The sequence below is a fragment of the Melopsittacus undulatus genome, chromosome 5, assembly GCF_012275295.1.
Source record: "Melopsittacus undulatus isolate bMelUnd1 chromosome 5, bMelUnd1.mat.Z, whole genome shotgun sequence".
NCBI lineage: Eukaryota > Metazoa > Chordata > Aves > Psittaciformes > Psittaculidae > Melopsittacus > Melopsittacus undulatus.
This window is the reverse complement of record NC_047531.1, coordinates 41,534,181-41,552,234: the sequence shown is the minus strand read 5'-3', so window position 1 is coordinate 41,552,234 and position 18,054 is coordinate 41,534,181. Positions and strand designations below refer to the sequence as shown.

The following is an 18,054-nucleotide window of genomic DNA, read 5'->3' as shown; positions in this document are numbered from 1 at the left end:
GCTTGTACTAATTATCTTCATATTCAGAAGTAGCATCTCTTTATCGATGGATACCCAAATCCTGCAGCTGCAGGTCAAGGCACGAAATGCCACCAACCCTGGTGGAGCTCACGCTCCGTGCCCTAAGCATGTCTTCACTTTTCCCGGTCCGGGATAACCAACCGTTTTTAAGCACACGGTTTCTTAGCAGGATCCCCGACCCTGCAAGCCAAGGGATGCCCGAGCTCCCCAGGCTTCATGACATGTTGCTTCCATGCCTGTTTCTGCGTCTGTTCTACGTAATCATCCACAAACGCGCGGTGGATGAAAAACCGAGCCCCTGCATCTGCAAAGGTCTGCTAACACTAAGGCTGGTCTGAGTTAAGCGCAGCCAGCGCTGGGAAAGCGCGCCCACCCGCTCTCCTCCAGGGAATAAACTGACTCTTACTCGCCTTTTCCCCCTTTGACAGACACCGCGGCGGTAGCGTCTCTGTCCCCCAGAGCAACACACACTTCCTGCCCGGCCCCTGGCACTGCCGGGCGCTTTGTGGCAGCCCAGCTGCCTCTCTAGAAACTTCTCGGTCCGTCCCTCCTCCTCCCCTCCCCTTCCTCCTCCCCGCTCGACCGGGGGCAGGCGCTGCGGCGAAGGCAGGAGGCAAGAAGGGGCGCGGCGCTCGCCCGCGCTGCTCGGAGCCGGAGGCGCAGAAACGCGATAGCACCAGCCCGGCGGGAGACCGGTGCCGACCCCGACCCTGTGAGGCGGCCCTTCCAGGCGCAGCGGTGGCATCAGCAGGCGCGATGACGGCGGAGGAGACGAAAGCGGACGGGGCACCCTTGGAAGGGACAGACATCACCCCCAAGCAGGATGAGGGCGTCCTCAAGGTACTGGGCGGCTGCTCCCCGCTTAGGGTCGGTGCACCGGCGGGAGAGCGGTAGTTCCCGGGGGCCATGCCCGCTGAGGAAATGAGAACCAGGCTGTTATTAAGCTGACCGCTGTCTGGCGGCCCCAGCGATTCAATGTAAGCGGCGGGGAGTGGAGGGGGAGGCCGCCTCGGCCGCGCAGGCGCTGTTCGGCCGCGGGGGCTCCCACGCGGCGGCGTGGGGAGCCCTGGGTCGCGGCGGGCTGAGGTGGGGGGAGAGGCTTTGCCATGGGGTATTGCTCCGGGCGAGCCCGGCCCGCCGCTGTGCCCGCACTGCGGCTTTGGGGGGCTCCTAGCCCGACCCCCAGCCTCCCCGCACGTGTTCGGGGGCTAAGAGTTAAAGATGGTGGCTGGGCAGCGCACGTGTGTTTCGCATCGTGCTTAGTTGGTGCCGGGCTGTGCTGCTTGTCCCTGCCTGTGTCTCAGACGCCGAAAATGGGGCTTCTCCATCTTGGTACAAGCAGCCTCTCAGAGCTGAGGTGCCGCGTTATATGCGGGGGTCTAATGTAAGTGCACCCCTCGGCGGCAGGAGTCGGAAAGGCTGACCCTTGGCTCAGTTTTAGAGGGGAAGTGAGCTCTTAAGAAGCGGCAGGTGAGGTCGGTAGGGCTGGTTGCGGGCGCGATTTGTGCCGTGTGTCCAGGATGCCCCTAGACCGGCTTCTTTCCTTTGTACTGGGAAGTCGGTTGATAACGGGTAGCAGAACTAATAACGTGGGGGGGAGTTGCGCTAACCCTCTCTGTCAGATAGCCCTTATTTCCATATCTCTGGAAGCTTCTTTAGTCTCTTAAATGGTAACGATCACTAGAAGCGTTTTTTAATCGCAGTGAAATTTCAGGTTACGGTGATCGAAAGAAGAAAAGCAGCACCACAGCAAAGGCAAAATTCTGGATTTAATCTTTGGAACTCTCTAGCTTAAAACTCTGGGTTTGCCGTAGAGGTGCTGCCTCTAGGGATATCGGGAACCAGACTGAAGATACTCTGCTTTCCCATGCTTCCTGCTAGTGTGCTTTGATGAGTGTCTATTTTTTCCATGTAGCGCAGTATCAGGTTAGAGTTCTCATTGGCATGGCTGCCCAGGAAGCTGCCTGCCGCTCTCCTGCAGCTCAGAGCCCTGAGCATGGGAAAAGGCAGTGTGAGCCTGCTCCATGCAGCACCCGCGTTCTGATGATGGAGAAGCTGTAGGTGATAAGTTTTTTCCTTTAAATTTTTAAAAAGGAGGGGAGGAGAAAATACTTGCAAAAGAACCGAGGCTGTGAGAACCTCAAAAGGAGCGAGATTGTGAATTGATAAGGCAAAAGATGGGAAAGATCATGAAGTGCAGTCTTGATGGATTTTTCTAGAAATTGCCAGAAAGCAGAATACACCCATTGAAATCAAAGGTCTAACTCTGAAGTAAGCTGCACCCAGTTTTGACTGGTATCATTGCATTGATTCCAGGAGGGTTTTGGCCTTTTTTTTTTTTAATTTGTTGATTAGCTTTGTATCAGAATAGTATCCAGGTTTTTTTACCCGGTATTGCTGAATGTGCCTCCACTGTTTCTAGTGTAACCATTTAAGTTTAGAAACAGAAACATTTGCAAACACAATGTGAAAAGAAGAATGGGGGTTTTCCACCAGAAAGGGAGATGTAAACCTTATGAAAAGGGGGTTGCTATATTTGGTTTCTGAAAAAAGTGGAATCTGAGTCTCTTGAAAATGAAACAAACGCAAAAGGTTAATACTGTGTAAATACAGAAAATGAGATATTAATTGCTTTCATGTTGGCTAACTTTCTATGTCACTTCTAGACTATGATATGTGAAAAGCTTAATATTAAATGTGATTATTTCAGAGTGACTTCATACTGACTCCTTTAAAATCACTACTTTGGAAAAGTTGGTTTTTTTGGGTTTTTTTTCCCCCTCTTCTGTGTTTGCAGTGAGATGCTTCCAGCTTGAGTCTGACAGGAGCTGTCATTGCCTCAGCTTTGGGTGGAGGGTGTTATTTTCAGTCATAGTCAATTGCAGGGTTGGTGGGAGGCAAAGTAAGAGACTTGGTTGGTTGCAAGTACTGGAAATTTGGGAAGGAGGCTCCCTAGGGTCTGCTTCCTTCAGTGGAAAACATGATTGGTACAGTAACATGGCATTCTTACAGCTTTTTTTTTTTTAAAAAGAGGAACACCAATCAATGCTTCTCGATAACTGTCCTTGAATAAATTATTGTCTTTATGAACTCCATAGGTGCAAGCAATTACAGTCCTCCACTGGGTCTCTTTTGCCGAGCTAAAGTAATGCACAGCTTTGGCTCAGAGCTAGATGGTTTCAGTCAGTATTGGGGAAAACTCAAATTTGTCCCGTTACAGGCAAGGCTTCATTCATATGCTTGCTCTATGTCATATGTCAATATTCTTATCTATTTTATATGTATTTCAGATGAACACCAGAAAGATTGGCCAATCTTGGTTTTTGTATACCAAGTTTAGTTGATACTAGTCTTACTAGGTAAGCTGGGGAATCTCTTGAGAAGAAAAGCAAATCTTTGCAGCTGTATGTGGAATTGTGGTGCTAACAATCTGTGCCAAAGTTCCTGGGAGACAAAATTAATGCCACATAATAATCCCGAAATGTTGACTGCTTGAACTGATCTTTGTTAGTGTGAGATTCTGTTAATCTTTGTTAAACTGGCTGGTTTAACTCAGGTAATCTTAGATCACATGTTAGAATAGACTACATGGAAAGAACCAGCTCATTTTCTGGTTTAAATGCTTTGCCTAGACTCCTAAACTCAGGGGTAGTGATAGAGTGGTAGTGAAGAAGGTGCTTAAATAAAGCGTAATGGTTTACCTGGAACATGTAAAATCTCATTGAGGAAAGGTAAGTGATATTGCTAACTATAGATGCAGAGATCTGTAAGCTGGTGCCAATTAAGTTCTCACGACAGCAAGAGCCATTTTGAGGTTTCTGCATTTGCAATGCTGCTGATCTGCAGATGGAATAGTCAATCCATTTTCAGATAACTGAAGAAAACCTGCAAATCTGTTATCTACTAAGGGTAACTTACGCATCTCAGTTGATGGAATTCATGTCTAATAAGCAGCATTAGTTTTCATGCTCATAGAATTGTGTGTGGTTTTCATAGGTTGTCAAGAAAGAAGGCAGTGGGACAGAGTCTCCGATGATTGGTGATAAAGTGACCGTCCATTACACAGGATGGCTTCTTGATGGCACAAAATTTGACTCCAGTCTGGACAGGAGAGACAAATTTTCATTTGACTTGGGCAAAGGTAATATCTTGTTTGATATTGCTCAGTTTTGGTAATAATTGAGATGGGATTTCCATGCATGTTAAAGTTGCTATTTAAACTTGTTTTCAGAAGCTTATGGCTTATTCTCTTGGAATGACCCAATTGTGTATGTAGCCCCTTGATTGAAGGCTGCTGAAGAACTAGTCGGCCTCAGGCAGAGTGCTCCAGGGAAGCAAATATGCCCTGAAGCACAGTGAGAAAGGGTAGTTAAATAGCCAGGAAGTGCATTTTGTTGATTTTTGCCCAAGATTTACATTCAGAAGTACTTGATTGTGACTAGATACTGGGCCAGGGTGCATGGGGGCAGCCGTCAGCTGCAGTGTGATGAAACATAATCTCTTTTCCCCTAAATTCCTAAATTAACCCAAAGGTGAATCTTGAAGCAATGCCTCTCTTCATTGTCAAAAGACTTTGGTTTATTTGTTTTGTTGTGTTTTTTTTTTAATTAAAAAGTCTGAACATCCTTGTTATAGCAAATCTTACCACTCTTTGGGTTTTGTTTTGTTTTTTTTTTTTTTCCCTGGCAGTTCATTACTTGCTGCTTTTTCATTTAGGAGATAAATTCTGCAGTGTACTTGAATTTGAGATGACACGAAGTGTACCTCTTAATACAAGATTGATAGCAAGAATGCTTGATTGAGTTGAAAGCAGCAGCAAGTAGGAGAGCTTGAGTTTAGAGATAGGATTTTGTTACTTGAGGTTCACTTTTGGCTTTAGAAAGAATACTCCTTATCCTGCTTTTCTCCCCCATTCTGTTACAAGTGCATGTAACTTTTAGTAACCACTCGTGCTGCTCTTTGCCAGCTGATAGAAGTACAGAGCGAAAATGCTCTTTGGATTGCTTTCAAAATACAAGCAGGCAATCTCTCACCCTAAGACCTTCCTCTTCAGAGAGTTACTGTTATTTCCTCGCACTTGAGATTGTGCCAAGCACTTCAGCCCGTATCTGTTCAGATGACTCTATAGGCGAGGAAGTAAGGGGAGGAGAAAAATCACTCATTACACCCACAGTGAAGGAATTTAGCCTAATCTGAGTCCCAGGATAACTATAATTGGATTAAGATTAAAACTGACGTACAGAAATTGGAGTGAACACAGGCCTTTCAGTATTTCTGCTGTCTTAGCTTTTGTATACTAAAAGTGGTGATGCTCAGTTTAACAGCTGCTTGTGCCTTTATGTATGCCTAATAATCACGTGATTGAAATTTGACTTGTATAGGTGAAGTGATCAAAGCATGGGACATTGCTGTGGCGACTATGAAAGTTGGTGAAATCTGTCGGATTACATGTAAACCAGAATACGCCTATGGCTCAGCTGGGAGCCCCCCAAAGATACCTCCCAATGCTACACTGATCTTTGAGGTAAGTGAGAGATGGTTATTCAAACTGTATGCTTGAAAAGCTAAATCAGAAAATCTTATTTTGCTGTAGAAATAACATATTACATCATGTAGACAATACATGATGTGATATCCTTTCAAACAGGAATTTTTTTTTTCTGGAGAGAAAAATATGGTCAAGTATGGTAATGTGGGTAAAGCAAAGAATTCTAGTGTGGCTCCTACTGATCTGCAGTGGCTCTGGTTCCCTTATTTTGGAGTTTTCAAAATATTACTGTTTTACAGTATTCACAGGTTTAATTTTACAGTATGGAATATTCACTGTAAGAGAGTACAGGTTGGGAGGGTGTATAGTCTCACTGGTGGACTCTGGAGTATTTGAAAAAATGAAAACCTTGAATCATCTTTCCATTTCATAAGACTAAAAGTAATCATGCATTATAAGGTTTTCAGCAGCAGAAAAAGCAGTTAATGTCCTTAACAATATATTTTTCATAGTCTTGTGTTTTCTTTGCGAAGTTAACACAATCTTAAATGAGCTATTTGGGGGAGAAAAGGAGCGAGTTGCCTCATATAAACTGTTAGAATATAGTGTATTTGAATGGCTGTGAAACTGTGAACTGTTTTATGTAGAGCTGAGCATTTCAATAAACCTTAAAAGACTCCAAAACCAGTATGGATTCAGGTTGCCTGTTGAGTAGCAAAGTTTCTCTGTGGATCTGGGTTGCAGATCAATCTTACCATAATAGAAGGTCATTTGTCCACACTTGGTCCTGTGACAGATTCATCAATCTTGAGTTTGGTGTTTGGGTATCGCTGTTCACATGGTCACTTGGTCTCCTTGGTGAACTGCAGGTCTTGGTGAGCATGGGTGTTTCTTAATGCTACCAGCAGAGGACAGAATTTTGTTTCCCGCTGAGCTTGAAAGCATCCCTCCCCCTCTTTTCCCTCACACTCCCAAAAGAGGGTGGAAATAGCAGCTCTTGTGTATTATTTCACTAGTGAGAGTGATTTTGCAGAATGCTGAGACTTTTTTTTTCTCCATAGGGGATGATGTTAAAGCTGGTTTTGGAGCATGCTCTGACAGTCCAGTGTTTTGGGGAGGTTATATTTTTCTTATTATTGAAACAGTTCAATTTCTCATTTGAGAAAAGGCAGATGTACACTTTCTAAGTATGATTTCTAAAATTACTTCATTCCTGTAAGATAGGATGTTTTATTTAATATCTGAAAAATAGGTCATGGAGTGAGGACTGAAAGCTTGTTTAGACTTTAGTGGAAACAATGAGCATCTGTTAAGGGTAAATTAAACATAGTTTGATACTGTATTTGTATTAAATTTGGATAGTCTGTTTGCTTTTATTTTCTTTGCATTTCACTTGTATTTGCCTGTGATGTTTTTTTGGGGGGAGGTCGGGGGATGTTGTTTTAGGTTTGGTTTGTTTGTTTTTTTGGTTTTGTTTTGGTGAGTTTTTGTTGTTGGGTTTGTTGGTTTTTTTTTTTGGGGGGTGGTGGTGTTCTTAGTGGAAGGAGGGTGTTGGCTTTATTGTTTGTTTTTTTGGAAGACCAGAATACTATTTATTAGATATCCATCAAAATAGTATTAAAGATGCATTGTGTGAGGAAGGATTAAGAAAAAAATACTGCCATCAGGTTGTATTCCAGGCCACTAAGGGATGAGAATTCACTTATTTTGACTACATCAAAATTAATAATTTTATTTCTGCAGTTGACTGTTGAAGAAGAATGTCTTGTAGAGCTGTTTGTAAACAGCGTTTTTATATATATAAATCTGAAGAAACTCATGGTTTATGTTCTTTGAACCACACATGCTGGAATGCTGTGTGTTTTGTACAAATGCAGGTGATGCTGAGAGATTAAAAACACTAATAAAACATTCACTGTTCTGACCTGATGATTCAAATGCAAACTTTATCGTTGTTTGCGTTGTTTTGTGGGATTTGTTTGTTTATTTAGGGGGTTTGTTTATTTTATTGAGTGGTTTGCTTGTTTGGTTTGGTGTTCTGTGTTTTCCTAGGTCACATTTTTTCTGCTCACTTCAGTTTGGTTGAGGGAAAGGAAAAACAAAACAGAACCTCAGTGTAGCAATTATGAAACATGTTCAGCTTCTCTTCTTTTACTGTCCATGCACAGTGTCTCAAAGCTCAAGACCTCCCTTGTTGCATAATAAAGCATTTTTAGGGCTTATTTATTGTTCTACAGCAAGAGATAACACCTAACCATTTGAAACAAATGCTCTAAGGGCAAGATGTGTTTTGTTTCATCAGAGTACTATCTGATACCATCACTTAGATTATTCACTTCCCACTAGGTTTTTCGTAATGATGCCAGTCTGACTTCTCTATCTTGTAGGTACTATTTAGCTAAAAAGTGTTTCATTTGTGAGCCTTTATAGCCCCAAAGGTCTGCCTGAGCAGTATTGTTAGAGGGAGAAAAGGAAGAAGGAAAAGAACCCAAGCTGTGACAGGGTTGGGGTTTGTTTTTTTTTGGGGGGGGTGTGTTGTTTTGTGTTGTGTGATGGTGTTTGTTTTGGAGGGTAAAGGTTTCTTGATTGGTTTTCGGTTGGGTTTTTTTTGGGGGGGGGGGGTGGAGAGTTGGCTTCTTTATTGTTTTTTGATTCTTTTTTTTTTTTTTAAGACCAGAATACTATTTATTAGGTATCCATCAAAATACAGAGTAGAGATACGTTTTCTGCTGGTGCACGTTCAATTCCTTTTACATTGAAATTTCTTAAGTTCAGTGCTACAAACCTCCACAGCATTAGCCCTGAACTTTGTTTTTTTTAGAACAAGGTACTTGGCCTAAACAATCACTGCTATGATAACTTGCTCTTTCATGCTGGTTTACTACTGTTTTAATCAAACACAGGATAGCAAAAGATTACTGTTTTTTTTTAATCTTAATTTCACAGCAGCAACAACAAGTTTCTTTGTGACTAGATTATTTTTCCATCTTGTCATGGACCTCCTGCTTTCAACTATGATTTGCATTAAAGACTTGGGAGGACATGTGAAGATTAAGGCTGTGTAGTTATCTCCTACATTATCATCATCTCTTAAAAACTCCAGACACATCGTTGCAGCAACAAGTTTACATTAAATGTGGGCCAAATCATGGTTATTTTATCCTTCTTCTGGAAAGAATTCTTTTCTGAAATGATCCCCCAGTACACAATGATAAGGCAAGACTTAGAGGGGAATAGGTAACAGGAGCAGAAAGTGAACGTTATCTCTGTTCAGGCATGCAGTGACATTTTGAAAAGATTGTTCTGTGGCACAAGAGTAAGAGAATGAAGAAATGGTTGGGAAATAGCTAAATTCTGAAAAGATGCTCTTGTATTTGTTTAAATGCAGCAGGACAAGCATTGGGAGTCAGTTTGGGCTCCATTCCGAGCATTTTGAAGTTGATACGAATTTGACTATAGATGGAATTTAGGGGGTATAGTCAGGACTTAAGGATAAGGATTGCATCTTTATATTTCATTTTCTTGCTCATTTTGTCCTTGCATTACTTACAAACCTCCTTGGCCCTTGGATGCAGTGACACTGTTGGTGATTGTACTTGAAGAGGGTGTGACAGCTGCTTTGGTTCCACTTCACAGTGGCATTTGAGAGCAAATTCCTCCTAGCTTAATGTGCTCAAAATGTTTTTTCATTCATATTAAAAACAACCAACCAACCCCAAACAAAATCCAACCAAAGAAACAACACCAAAAAGCCCCAAAATCACCATCCATACTTCTGCCTGCAGACATTAGCAAAAATACTGTTAAAGCCAGTAGAATCTTTTTTTGCAGTAGTCCCTAAGCAGTGTGGCTCATGTAAGCTTTATTCAGAAGCCAGGTTCACAGTCCTTTAATTGAAATGATCTAGTATTGAGAGACCAAGATTGCTGGAAAAAAAAAAAGCCATAAGGGCCTCAATATAATCTGAAACTCTTTAGTAGTTTTTCATTCAGCATCTACTGAATTACAACATCTTCATAGTGTTGGCTGTCTAACATCTTCCGAGGTGTTAACGAAGGTAGTGGCTTCCTGAACTGGTACAGTTTCAAAGTTCTCTTGAAAACAAATCCAATTGATGTAATGGGAATAAATGCAATGCTTTTCTTCTGTCTGCAGATAGAGCTTTTTGAGTTCAAGGGGGAGGACCTCACTGATGATGAAGATGGTGGCATCATCCGAAGAATCCGTAAAAAAGGGGAAGGCTACTCCAAGCCCAATGAGGGTGCACTTGTAGAGAGTAAGTATGTTACACAAATAGTAAGTGGGTTTGTCACATGGGAGGGCAGAACCTTTTCCCAATTTACAACTCCTTGCCCTGACAGAGAGGAATACATGGCTTCTCTTTCTTTTGCCAGGCAACTTAACAGCCTAGAATAAGCTTTCATTGTCCTATTTCTAGCAAGGTGCATTTCCCAGCAGCAGCTGTGTTCTCCAGAGATACTGAATCTGATAAAGTGCTTATCTGATCATAAAAGGTAGATGAGTCTAATAAAGTATTTCCATTTGCTGAGGAACAAGAGGGGAAGTAGTAGTTCTGGCACTTGCTGGGGGATGAAGAGGGAGAGAACAACCAAAAAAAGGATACATTAAGTTTAGCAACAGAAGTGTTACTTGCTGCCAGTAACCACCATGCATAGGTAGCTGTTAGAGAAGACCATTTAGAAGGAGGCTTTGGCACTCCATAAATCACCTATGCTACCTGCACCTTACCATATATAGATATATTACGATTTTTCTCTGCTTTTTGTTACCAGTTCAGTTTGAAGGTCGATGTGGAGATCGTGTTTTTGACAGGCGGGAATTGCAGTTTGAGATTGGAGAAGGTGACAACTATGATCTTCCTCATGGTCTTGAGAAAGCAATTCAAAAAATGGAGAAATCAGAGGAGTCGGTGTTCTATCTCAAACCCACGTATGCTGTTTCTGATCTTTTGATACTTCAGTATATACTTACATATCTGAGTATATCTACTAAGTATTTGGCAGGATGAAGAGTTTGCTGTAATGCTTTACAGCTTTTTTTTCTTTTTTCAGTGCTTCAGTAAAAACTTGATCAGCCCCAAAAGTTTGATGTATGAGAAATAGGAAGCTAAGATCACTTTGCCACTTGGTTGGAAGTAGCAGCATTCTAAAAGAAATTTACTTATGTCTCTATAGTGTTGATCTTGATGAATATTAAAAAAAATATATTGTTGCTCTCTTTAACTTACATTTTTCTGGTTCCTTTTAATGAAATGGTCCTTTTGCTGTACATGAATAATAGCTCAGAATAGGAAAAGAGCCAGTGAGCCTTCAGAGCAACCTGATGTGACCAGATAGCTAGTCCTTATGTGATGTGGTTAGTAAAGAGTTATCAGATGTCTTTTGTCAGAAGATGATGTTCACTGGTGTTCTCAAAGCCTTTTGGAAAAAGACATTAAAGATTCTTGTGAGATAACTTTTATTTTTTAATTTTTTTTAATCTCTCCCAACCCCTAATCTTACAGCTATGGTTTTGGAAGTGCTGGGAAGGAGAAATTTCAGATCCCTCCAGATGCAGAGCTGCAGTATGAAGTGAAACTCAAAAGCTTTGAAAAGGTAGGAATGAGAGATGAAGTCCAAGGAGAGACTGGGTGGAGGAAGTATGAGTGCAGCTTAAACAAGGATGATGGAATCCTTGAAAGCTGATCTGAAATAGGGAAGCCATTGTTGCCAGAGATGACACTGGGAGCTCGTGGCAGAAACTGTCTATTCTTACTGTATTCCTTTCTGTTGCTGTCGGTGTCCAGCCTGTTCCAGCCCAGTTTCCAGTATCAGTGCAAAACTCTGCTTTGCCAAACCTATCTACCATACTGTTAATGGGAAGCTGGGTAGCTGTATAGTCCTTGGTTTCCCAGAAGTTGTATCATTGACTTGAACTGTTCCTGTTTGGGTAGGCTAAGGAGTCTTGGGAAATGAACACAGATGAGAAGCTGGAACAAAGCTGCATTGTGAAGGAGAGAGGCACTCAGTACTTCAAGGTAAATGATAATTCTCAAGTAATACTAGCATTTCTTAGTCTATATCATGAGCTGATAATGCTGATGGCAGCTTCTGTCATTTCGGAGTCGTGTTCATGGTATTCTGTGGTGTTTTATAGGGAAGACTGGAAGGGAAGGTGTCTTTAAAAAAAAAAACAGAAGCCTCAGAGTTGCAATAACTAAAGGACTAACTCTGCAGGGAGTTAGTTCTCTCTGTCAGCTGATTGCTCTACCTACAGATAAATTTGGGGTATACATTGAGTAGTAGCAAGGTTACAGTATAAACTCCTGCTGTGGGATAGTACTGTGAATGAAAACACTCATTTGGGTAGAGATGTGTGGAGAAGCTGTTTTAAACAATTTGACCAACTAAAGGCAGATTTTCTCGTTACCTTCATGACACTGCAATAGTTTTACTGTTTGAAAATGCCCCATCTTCCTTGTCTTGTATCAAAAGCTATGTATAAGGTGGGAGCTGAGGTGAAATATCCATGCTGGCCTATACCCCTAGCTTTAGTGGGGGAACCAACAGGTCTTCCTAAAGATCTTCTGATCCTATGCAGGAATGGCTTTCAGAAGTAATACATTCTTTATGATAGAAGTTCTTTTCTGATGGATTTTTCTTTTTTAATCTATTGTTCAAGGTAAGCAGAAGGGTCAAAAGGGAGCTAAAATATCCTGTGAGTTGTGTGACAATTTAACTGCCTTGCTTACAGGAGGGGAAATACAAACGGGCAGCATTACAGTATAAGAAGATTGTGTCATGGCTGGAGCATGAATCTGGACTCTCCGATGAGGAGGATACAAAAGCCAAAAGCTTGAGGCTTGCTGCTCACCTTAATCTAGCTATGTGCCACCTCAAGCTGAAGGAATACTCCCCAGCTTTGGAAAACTGCAACAAGGTAGTAAGGGTTTATTTATTCTTAAGCTGAAGAGGCAATCTGACAGTTTACCTCTTTCTTTAACAATTTGAGGGATACCAGACCATGTGGTGTTTGGCCTTTCTCACCAGCTTGCAGTACGGCAGTTGGGCAGTATTGAATAAAAACTGTAAAAATAACAAAGCAGTTGATTGTTGGGTATTTCTTACCTGGATATCTTTTACCACCTTTCTGCTACATTTTGAATACTGAAGGCAGTAATGTTGGCAAAGGTCCTTCAAAGAGCTGTAATACAGGGCTAAATCTTAGACTTGCTGGTTCTTTATCAAGTCGGCCTACTATATTCAGTCCCTTTTGTACCTCCTCCTATGGTATTCAGTTCACCTTATTAGTAAACCCTGAGAAGATTCATAACCCTGCATTAGCAGGTACAGTTTCTAGCAGTCTCTTGTGTTCTGACTGCATATTTTAAAAAAACCCAAAAAACAAAAAAACCCAAGCAAACAAGTAAATCTTGCTTGTCTTGTTTAATGCAGGCACTGGAACTGGATAGCAACAATGAAAAGGGCCTGTTCCGGCGTGGAGAAGCACACTTGGCTGTCAATGACTTTGACTTGGCCAGGGGAGATTTCCAGAAAGTGATACAACTTTATCCAAGTAACAAAGCTGCCAAAGTGCAACTGGTAACTTGTCAGCAGAAAATACGGGAGCAACATGAGAAGGAGAAAAAGATGTATGCCAACATGTTCCAAAGGCTTGCAGACAAAGACTTAAAGGTAAGTAACACTGCACCAGAAGACAAAATGTGGTGTCATGTATTAGACAAGGAATACTGTTTTAAGTATTTAGCTTACTTAGTAAAGGTAGATGTAGTGGAAGAACACTCAAAGTACCTTCCTTGGGGAGTTTGTAGGAGGTGGAAATAGCCAGCAGCCATTTTGTTTGAACAAGACAACTAGTAGTACCAAGCATTGCACGGAATGATTTTATTTAATTCAGCGGAAGTTGCAAGACTAGTGTTAATCAGAAAACAGTTGAAGTGATGAGATGCAAGTGTAAGATTCAAGAACTGAAAAAAATGTGGCTGTTCTCCTCAGACTGATTGTTGCAAAGAACAGTCTGTTTTGCTGTCTTTCCTAAGACATTAATACCTGTTGTACAGATGGTGCCAAGCACCCACTTGCTTCTCATGGAGACATTAAGATGTGATTGATGCAGTCCATCTCAAATGTCACAGATTATGACATTTAAAGTCAGACTGTCATAAGATTCATTATTCTACTGTATGGATTGTTTTTCTACTAAGTGTTCACTAGAATTTTAGTAAATACTAGTTCAGTTAACAATGGCAGTATTTGAATACAGGCTGTAACTAGGTTGTATCAGCTAGCAAGACACATTCTAAGTTACTGGTGAGAATCGCATATCCAAAGAAAATGTTGTGTTTGTATTCCTGAAATCTGACGATCCAGAAGGAGTAGGTAAACCTGTAACTTCCAAGACAAATCTGAGATTTATATTGTTCAAATATTCTCAGTAATGTTGGGGAGTGCAGAAGCTTGTATATTGTGAGGTTATTTTCACAGATCTTTGTGTCCACCTTCCACAATACACATGAAGAATCTAAAAAGTTGTCATATACTGGTATGCCAGGTTCCTGTGGCTAACTGCCAGTGAGTCTGGCCAGGGGCTCACTGTCCCCAGATGAGTGTATCCTGACAACTCAGGTATCTCAGACTGTCAGCTGATAATTTCCTGGATGAAGCACTTCACAAACCTCTTTTTCTTCCCTTCTTGCAGTCTTTCGAAATGAGATATATCTGAAATTAATATATGTCCCAGAGACAGTGGGAGAAGTATTAAGTTTTTCGTCTCTTACTCTGACGTAGTAGTCATACAGGGTAATCACTCCTGACTGGATGGTTGGGTGCACAAGCTGTTCTGCTAGTGGCTTTTTGGTTGTGTGGGGTTTTTTGTGTTCATTTTGGTTTGGGTTTTTTCTCCTCAAAGATCAGCAGTAGTCAAGTGGATTTGGCTCTACTTCTCATGAAGGAGTGTAAACACAAATGCAGACATTCTCCACTGATTCTGCAAGGAAAGTGTCATTGTCCATGTAGTTAAGTGTGGCTAAAGCAGCCTGATGTCATCAGTCCTTGCTTATTGGAGCTTGGAGAAAAGTATCTTGTCCTTCTAGACTTGTCACGTATAGCCATGCAGTACCATGATTTTTGGTAGGCTTCAGTGAAAAATCTCAGGAAGATAAAGGCACAGGAAATAAAGTAGAATTATTTCAGTGTTGGACATCTTCACTCTTGAAATTGCAGGTTTTAATTGCCAGCTGTCAGACTGCTGTGCAGGTTCCCTTTGGGTAGTACAGCTGCTGGGAATCTGGCTTTCTCCACTAGGTGTGGGACAGAGCAAAATTTATTCAGAGAGGAAGAGTGGATTGCTAAAACAAGTTATACCTACTAAAAGTATGAAAGGGCTGCCTTCGTGCTTTTCAGAATGTACACCTAGGACCGCAAGGTGGAACTTGGTAGGGTTGTATACTTGGCAAAAGGCAGACTCACAGTCTTTGCATTGCAGACTGTTTTGGATTCTGCAAAGACATGGCACTTAGTTCCAATTTTCCCATCTACTTCAGATAGGATCAGCTTACAGTCATGGAGTCATTTGGGTTGGAAAAGACCTTTACCAACATTGAGTCCAACTTAACACAGCACTACCAAACCCCCCACTAAACCATGTCCCCAAGTGCCACATCAAGTGACATGCATGTCATTTGAATACCTCCAGGGATGGTGACTCCCTGCTTCCCTGGGCAGCCTGTTCCAATGCTTGACAACCCTTTCAGTGAAGAAATTTTCATAATATCCAATCTAAACTTCCCCTGGTGCAATTTGAGGCCATTTCTTCTTGTCCTATAACTTGTTACTTATAAGACACCCCTCTCACTACAGCCTCCTTTCAGTAGTTGTAGAGTGATAAGGTCCCCCCTCAGCCTCCTTTTTCTCCAGACTAAACAACCCCAGTTCCCTCAGCTGCTCCTGATAAGACTTGCTCTCCAGATGCTTCACTAGCTTTGTTGCTTTGCATTGGACACCCTCCAGCACCTCAGTATCTCTCTTGTAGTGAGGGGCCCAGAACTGAATGCAGGATTCAAGGTGCAGTCTCACCAGTGCCCAGTACAGGGAGATGATCACTGCCCTGGCCCCGCTGCTGCACTGTATCTGGGGCAGACCAGGATCCTATTGGCCTTGTTCATTCTTCTCAGTAGATAGATGATCTTGGGAATATGCATGTGTTTACAGTATTTTTTTTTTCTTGGAGCCACCTGGCCTACTTCAGATTTACATGTTTTCTTATGAAAAAGGGTCAGTGGAACACTTCCTGCACAGGTCAGCTTTAGGCATTTTTCTTGCAAGAAAACACGTTTTCCTGTTGACTCGATTCTCACGTTGCTTTACAGCAACAGTGTTCCTGCTGGGGAGGCACATACATTCAAGAGTTCTGGAGAGGGTTTGTTTAGCAAATGTGTTCTGATTTCTAAGAAGGCAGCTTGGACTGTAGTCCTGAAATTCATGACATCTGTGTATCTTACAGCTGCAGAAGTACCACAGCCACTCCTGCATGAGTAACTTGTTCCATAAGTTTGAATAGTTCACATATATAGACTGTGGATTTTTAAAGGTTGAGATGTTTATCACCTTATCTTAAGCCCAGGATTGCTCGGTAACAGATTTTCTCTGGAAAGGAGACTTTGCCCATACGTATGTCACAGAATGCTTCTAAGGATGAAAGGTTTACCTTTGATGCCAAAGGATGACCTTCGTACATTGGCTGTGGTTGCTTGCTGCAGCTAAGATGATGTAACAGTTGAAGGATTCTGACCCTTTTTCCCCCTCCCCCAATAGTGCATGTTCATGTCCTTGCTTCCTCTCTCTGTCCTCACCTAACCTCATAACAAAACATGGTTCAGGGTGCTAGGCTGACAGGTTGAAGAACAGCTGCATTGCACTATCTTCTGAGATAAACAGGATGAAGTAGACATTGCTACTTCCCTTTACTGTGTTTGAAAATGGTTGCAAGGCGCTGGTTATATCCTATTGTAAAAACCTGACTTCTGACCCTTACCACACGGCTCTCTGCTTCCTATACCCGTCTATGTGAACTGGAAGATCCGGCAAGGAAAGGGGCTTTTAGAGTAGCCACCTTGCCAGGTTAGATTTTCTTCCAGCTAAACTCTTACAGAGGACTCTTGCCAAGTTGAAATCACTCTTCATGAAGCTAGGTGTTTGTATCTTAAGTCTAAGTGTGCATTGTATAAGTTGGAGGTCAGGGCAGGATATGGGAATTATTGAAATTAAATTTCATCTTATTTTCACACACATTGCAACCGAAGTAGGGCAAAAGCAGTTCTGTGTAGAAGCTTCCTAAATAAATTTTAGGCTGTGGAAGAATACTTTATTGAAGTGTTACGTGGCAAATGTGTGCACACCGTGTATGAATCGCAACCATCTAACACCAGTATTATTTCTCAGTCTCCTCTAAACTGCTTATGATTTCTGAGATGCAGATAAAAATGCTTAGAAAATTTTGGTTTCTTTGCTGAAGGTCCTGATACCTTCATTCAGTTTTGCAAGGAGACTAGGTACCCTTGTGATAAGTACCAAATAATGTTTGTGGTATTGTTTGCAAGTGCTAGCAATTTTTTATAACAAGGAATCTATTTTCTTTGTCTCTATTTAGTCAGCTGCTTCTCTTCAGATCAGCCACACTGAAGATGCAGAAATGAAAGACGAGCAGAATGGAGTTGAAGATAAAGCAGAAGTTGATACAGAAGCATAAAAACAAATCCTATTCCATTAGTTTTGTAAATGAAAGAATTTCCAGTGAATTAGACCTTTATTTTTCTACCTGGTTGGACAGTGGCTTCAGGGGAGCAGAGGCTGAAGCCACCATGCCACAGTCAATTACAGCTTTATATGTCTGTTGAAGCTGAGTGGCAGCATAAATCTGGTTTAATCCTAGGGACTTTATTTATTCAGTCAGCCTCTGTTACTGTTTGGGTTCTGTCTGGATTTCCTCTGCTTGGTTTATTTGCATTTTGCCATTGGTGTTTGTCTCTTTCTGGTTCCAGTTTAATTCCAGGTTCTGCTTCCTAAATTCATTTCCTGATTTCTTTCAAGTAACCAGCTTTTTCCAGGAGTCCTCACATGAGACTGGAGAACAAATTGGCGCTCCCAGTTCTGCCTTGGGATTGCCCCCTTACTTCCCTGTTCAGTATGGAGTCTTTTCTGCTAAGCGTTGTAACCTTTCTTGTATGCCTCATGTTTGCAAATTGCTGAAGGTGAAGACTGTGAAGTCACAGCTTACGAAATAAAGCTCCAATTAAACTCAAGAAAACAGAACTTTTTGTGGGTTTTCATTGGAATTTGCACAGAGTTAAGAGAATTTGTTGTCCTTCAGTCATGCGGTGTTTTCCCATCCACACAGCTGTACAATAGCCACACTACCTGAGCATTCTTCTGTGTTACTCATTCACTGCCATAGAAAATACCTATAATAATCAATACGGTATTTACCCATATATTTGCAAAAGGAAAAATTTGTTGCATAAAACTGTA

General features: G+C 41.7%; 1 protein-coding gene across 1 annotated transcript; it reads left to right on the top strand.

Moving 5' to 3' along the window:
* The first annotated feature begins 601 nt into the window (after positions 1-601).
* FKBP4 (FKBP prolyl isomerase 4) lies at positions 602-17,838 on the top strand. Its single transcript, XM_034062724.1, has 10 exons — positions 602-861; positions 4,018-4,162; positions 5,403-5,545; positions 9,665-9,785; positions 10,303-10,459; positions 11,034-11,124; positions 11,463-11,546; positions 12,263-12,448; positions 12,964-13,203; positions 17,177-17,838. Exons 1-10 carry the CDS (start codon positions 778-780, stop codon positions 17,273-17,275), a joined length of 1,350 nt encoding a protein of 449 aa, XP_033918615.1. The 5' UTR covers positions 602-777; the 3' UTR covers positions 17,276-17,838.
* Positions 17,839-18,054: the final 216 nt, after the last annotated feature.

Coding starts and splice junctions, on each gene's coding strand:
- FKBP4 (XM_034062724.1), top strand. CDS start 778: ATGACGGCGGAGGAGACGAAAGCGGACGGGGCACCCTTGGAAGGGACA. Junction 5,546..9,664: donor ATGCTACACTGATCTTTGAG/GTAAGTGAGAGA, acceptor TTCTGTCTGCAG/ATAGAGCTTTTTGAGTTCAA. Junction 9,786..10,302: donor TGAGGGTGCACTTGTAGAGA/GTAAGTATGTTA, acceptor TTTTGTTACCAG/TTCAGTTTGAAGGTCGATGT.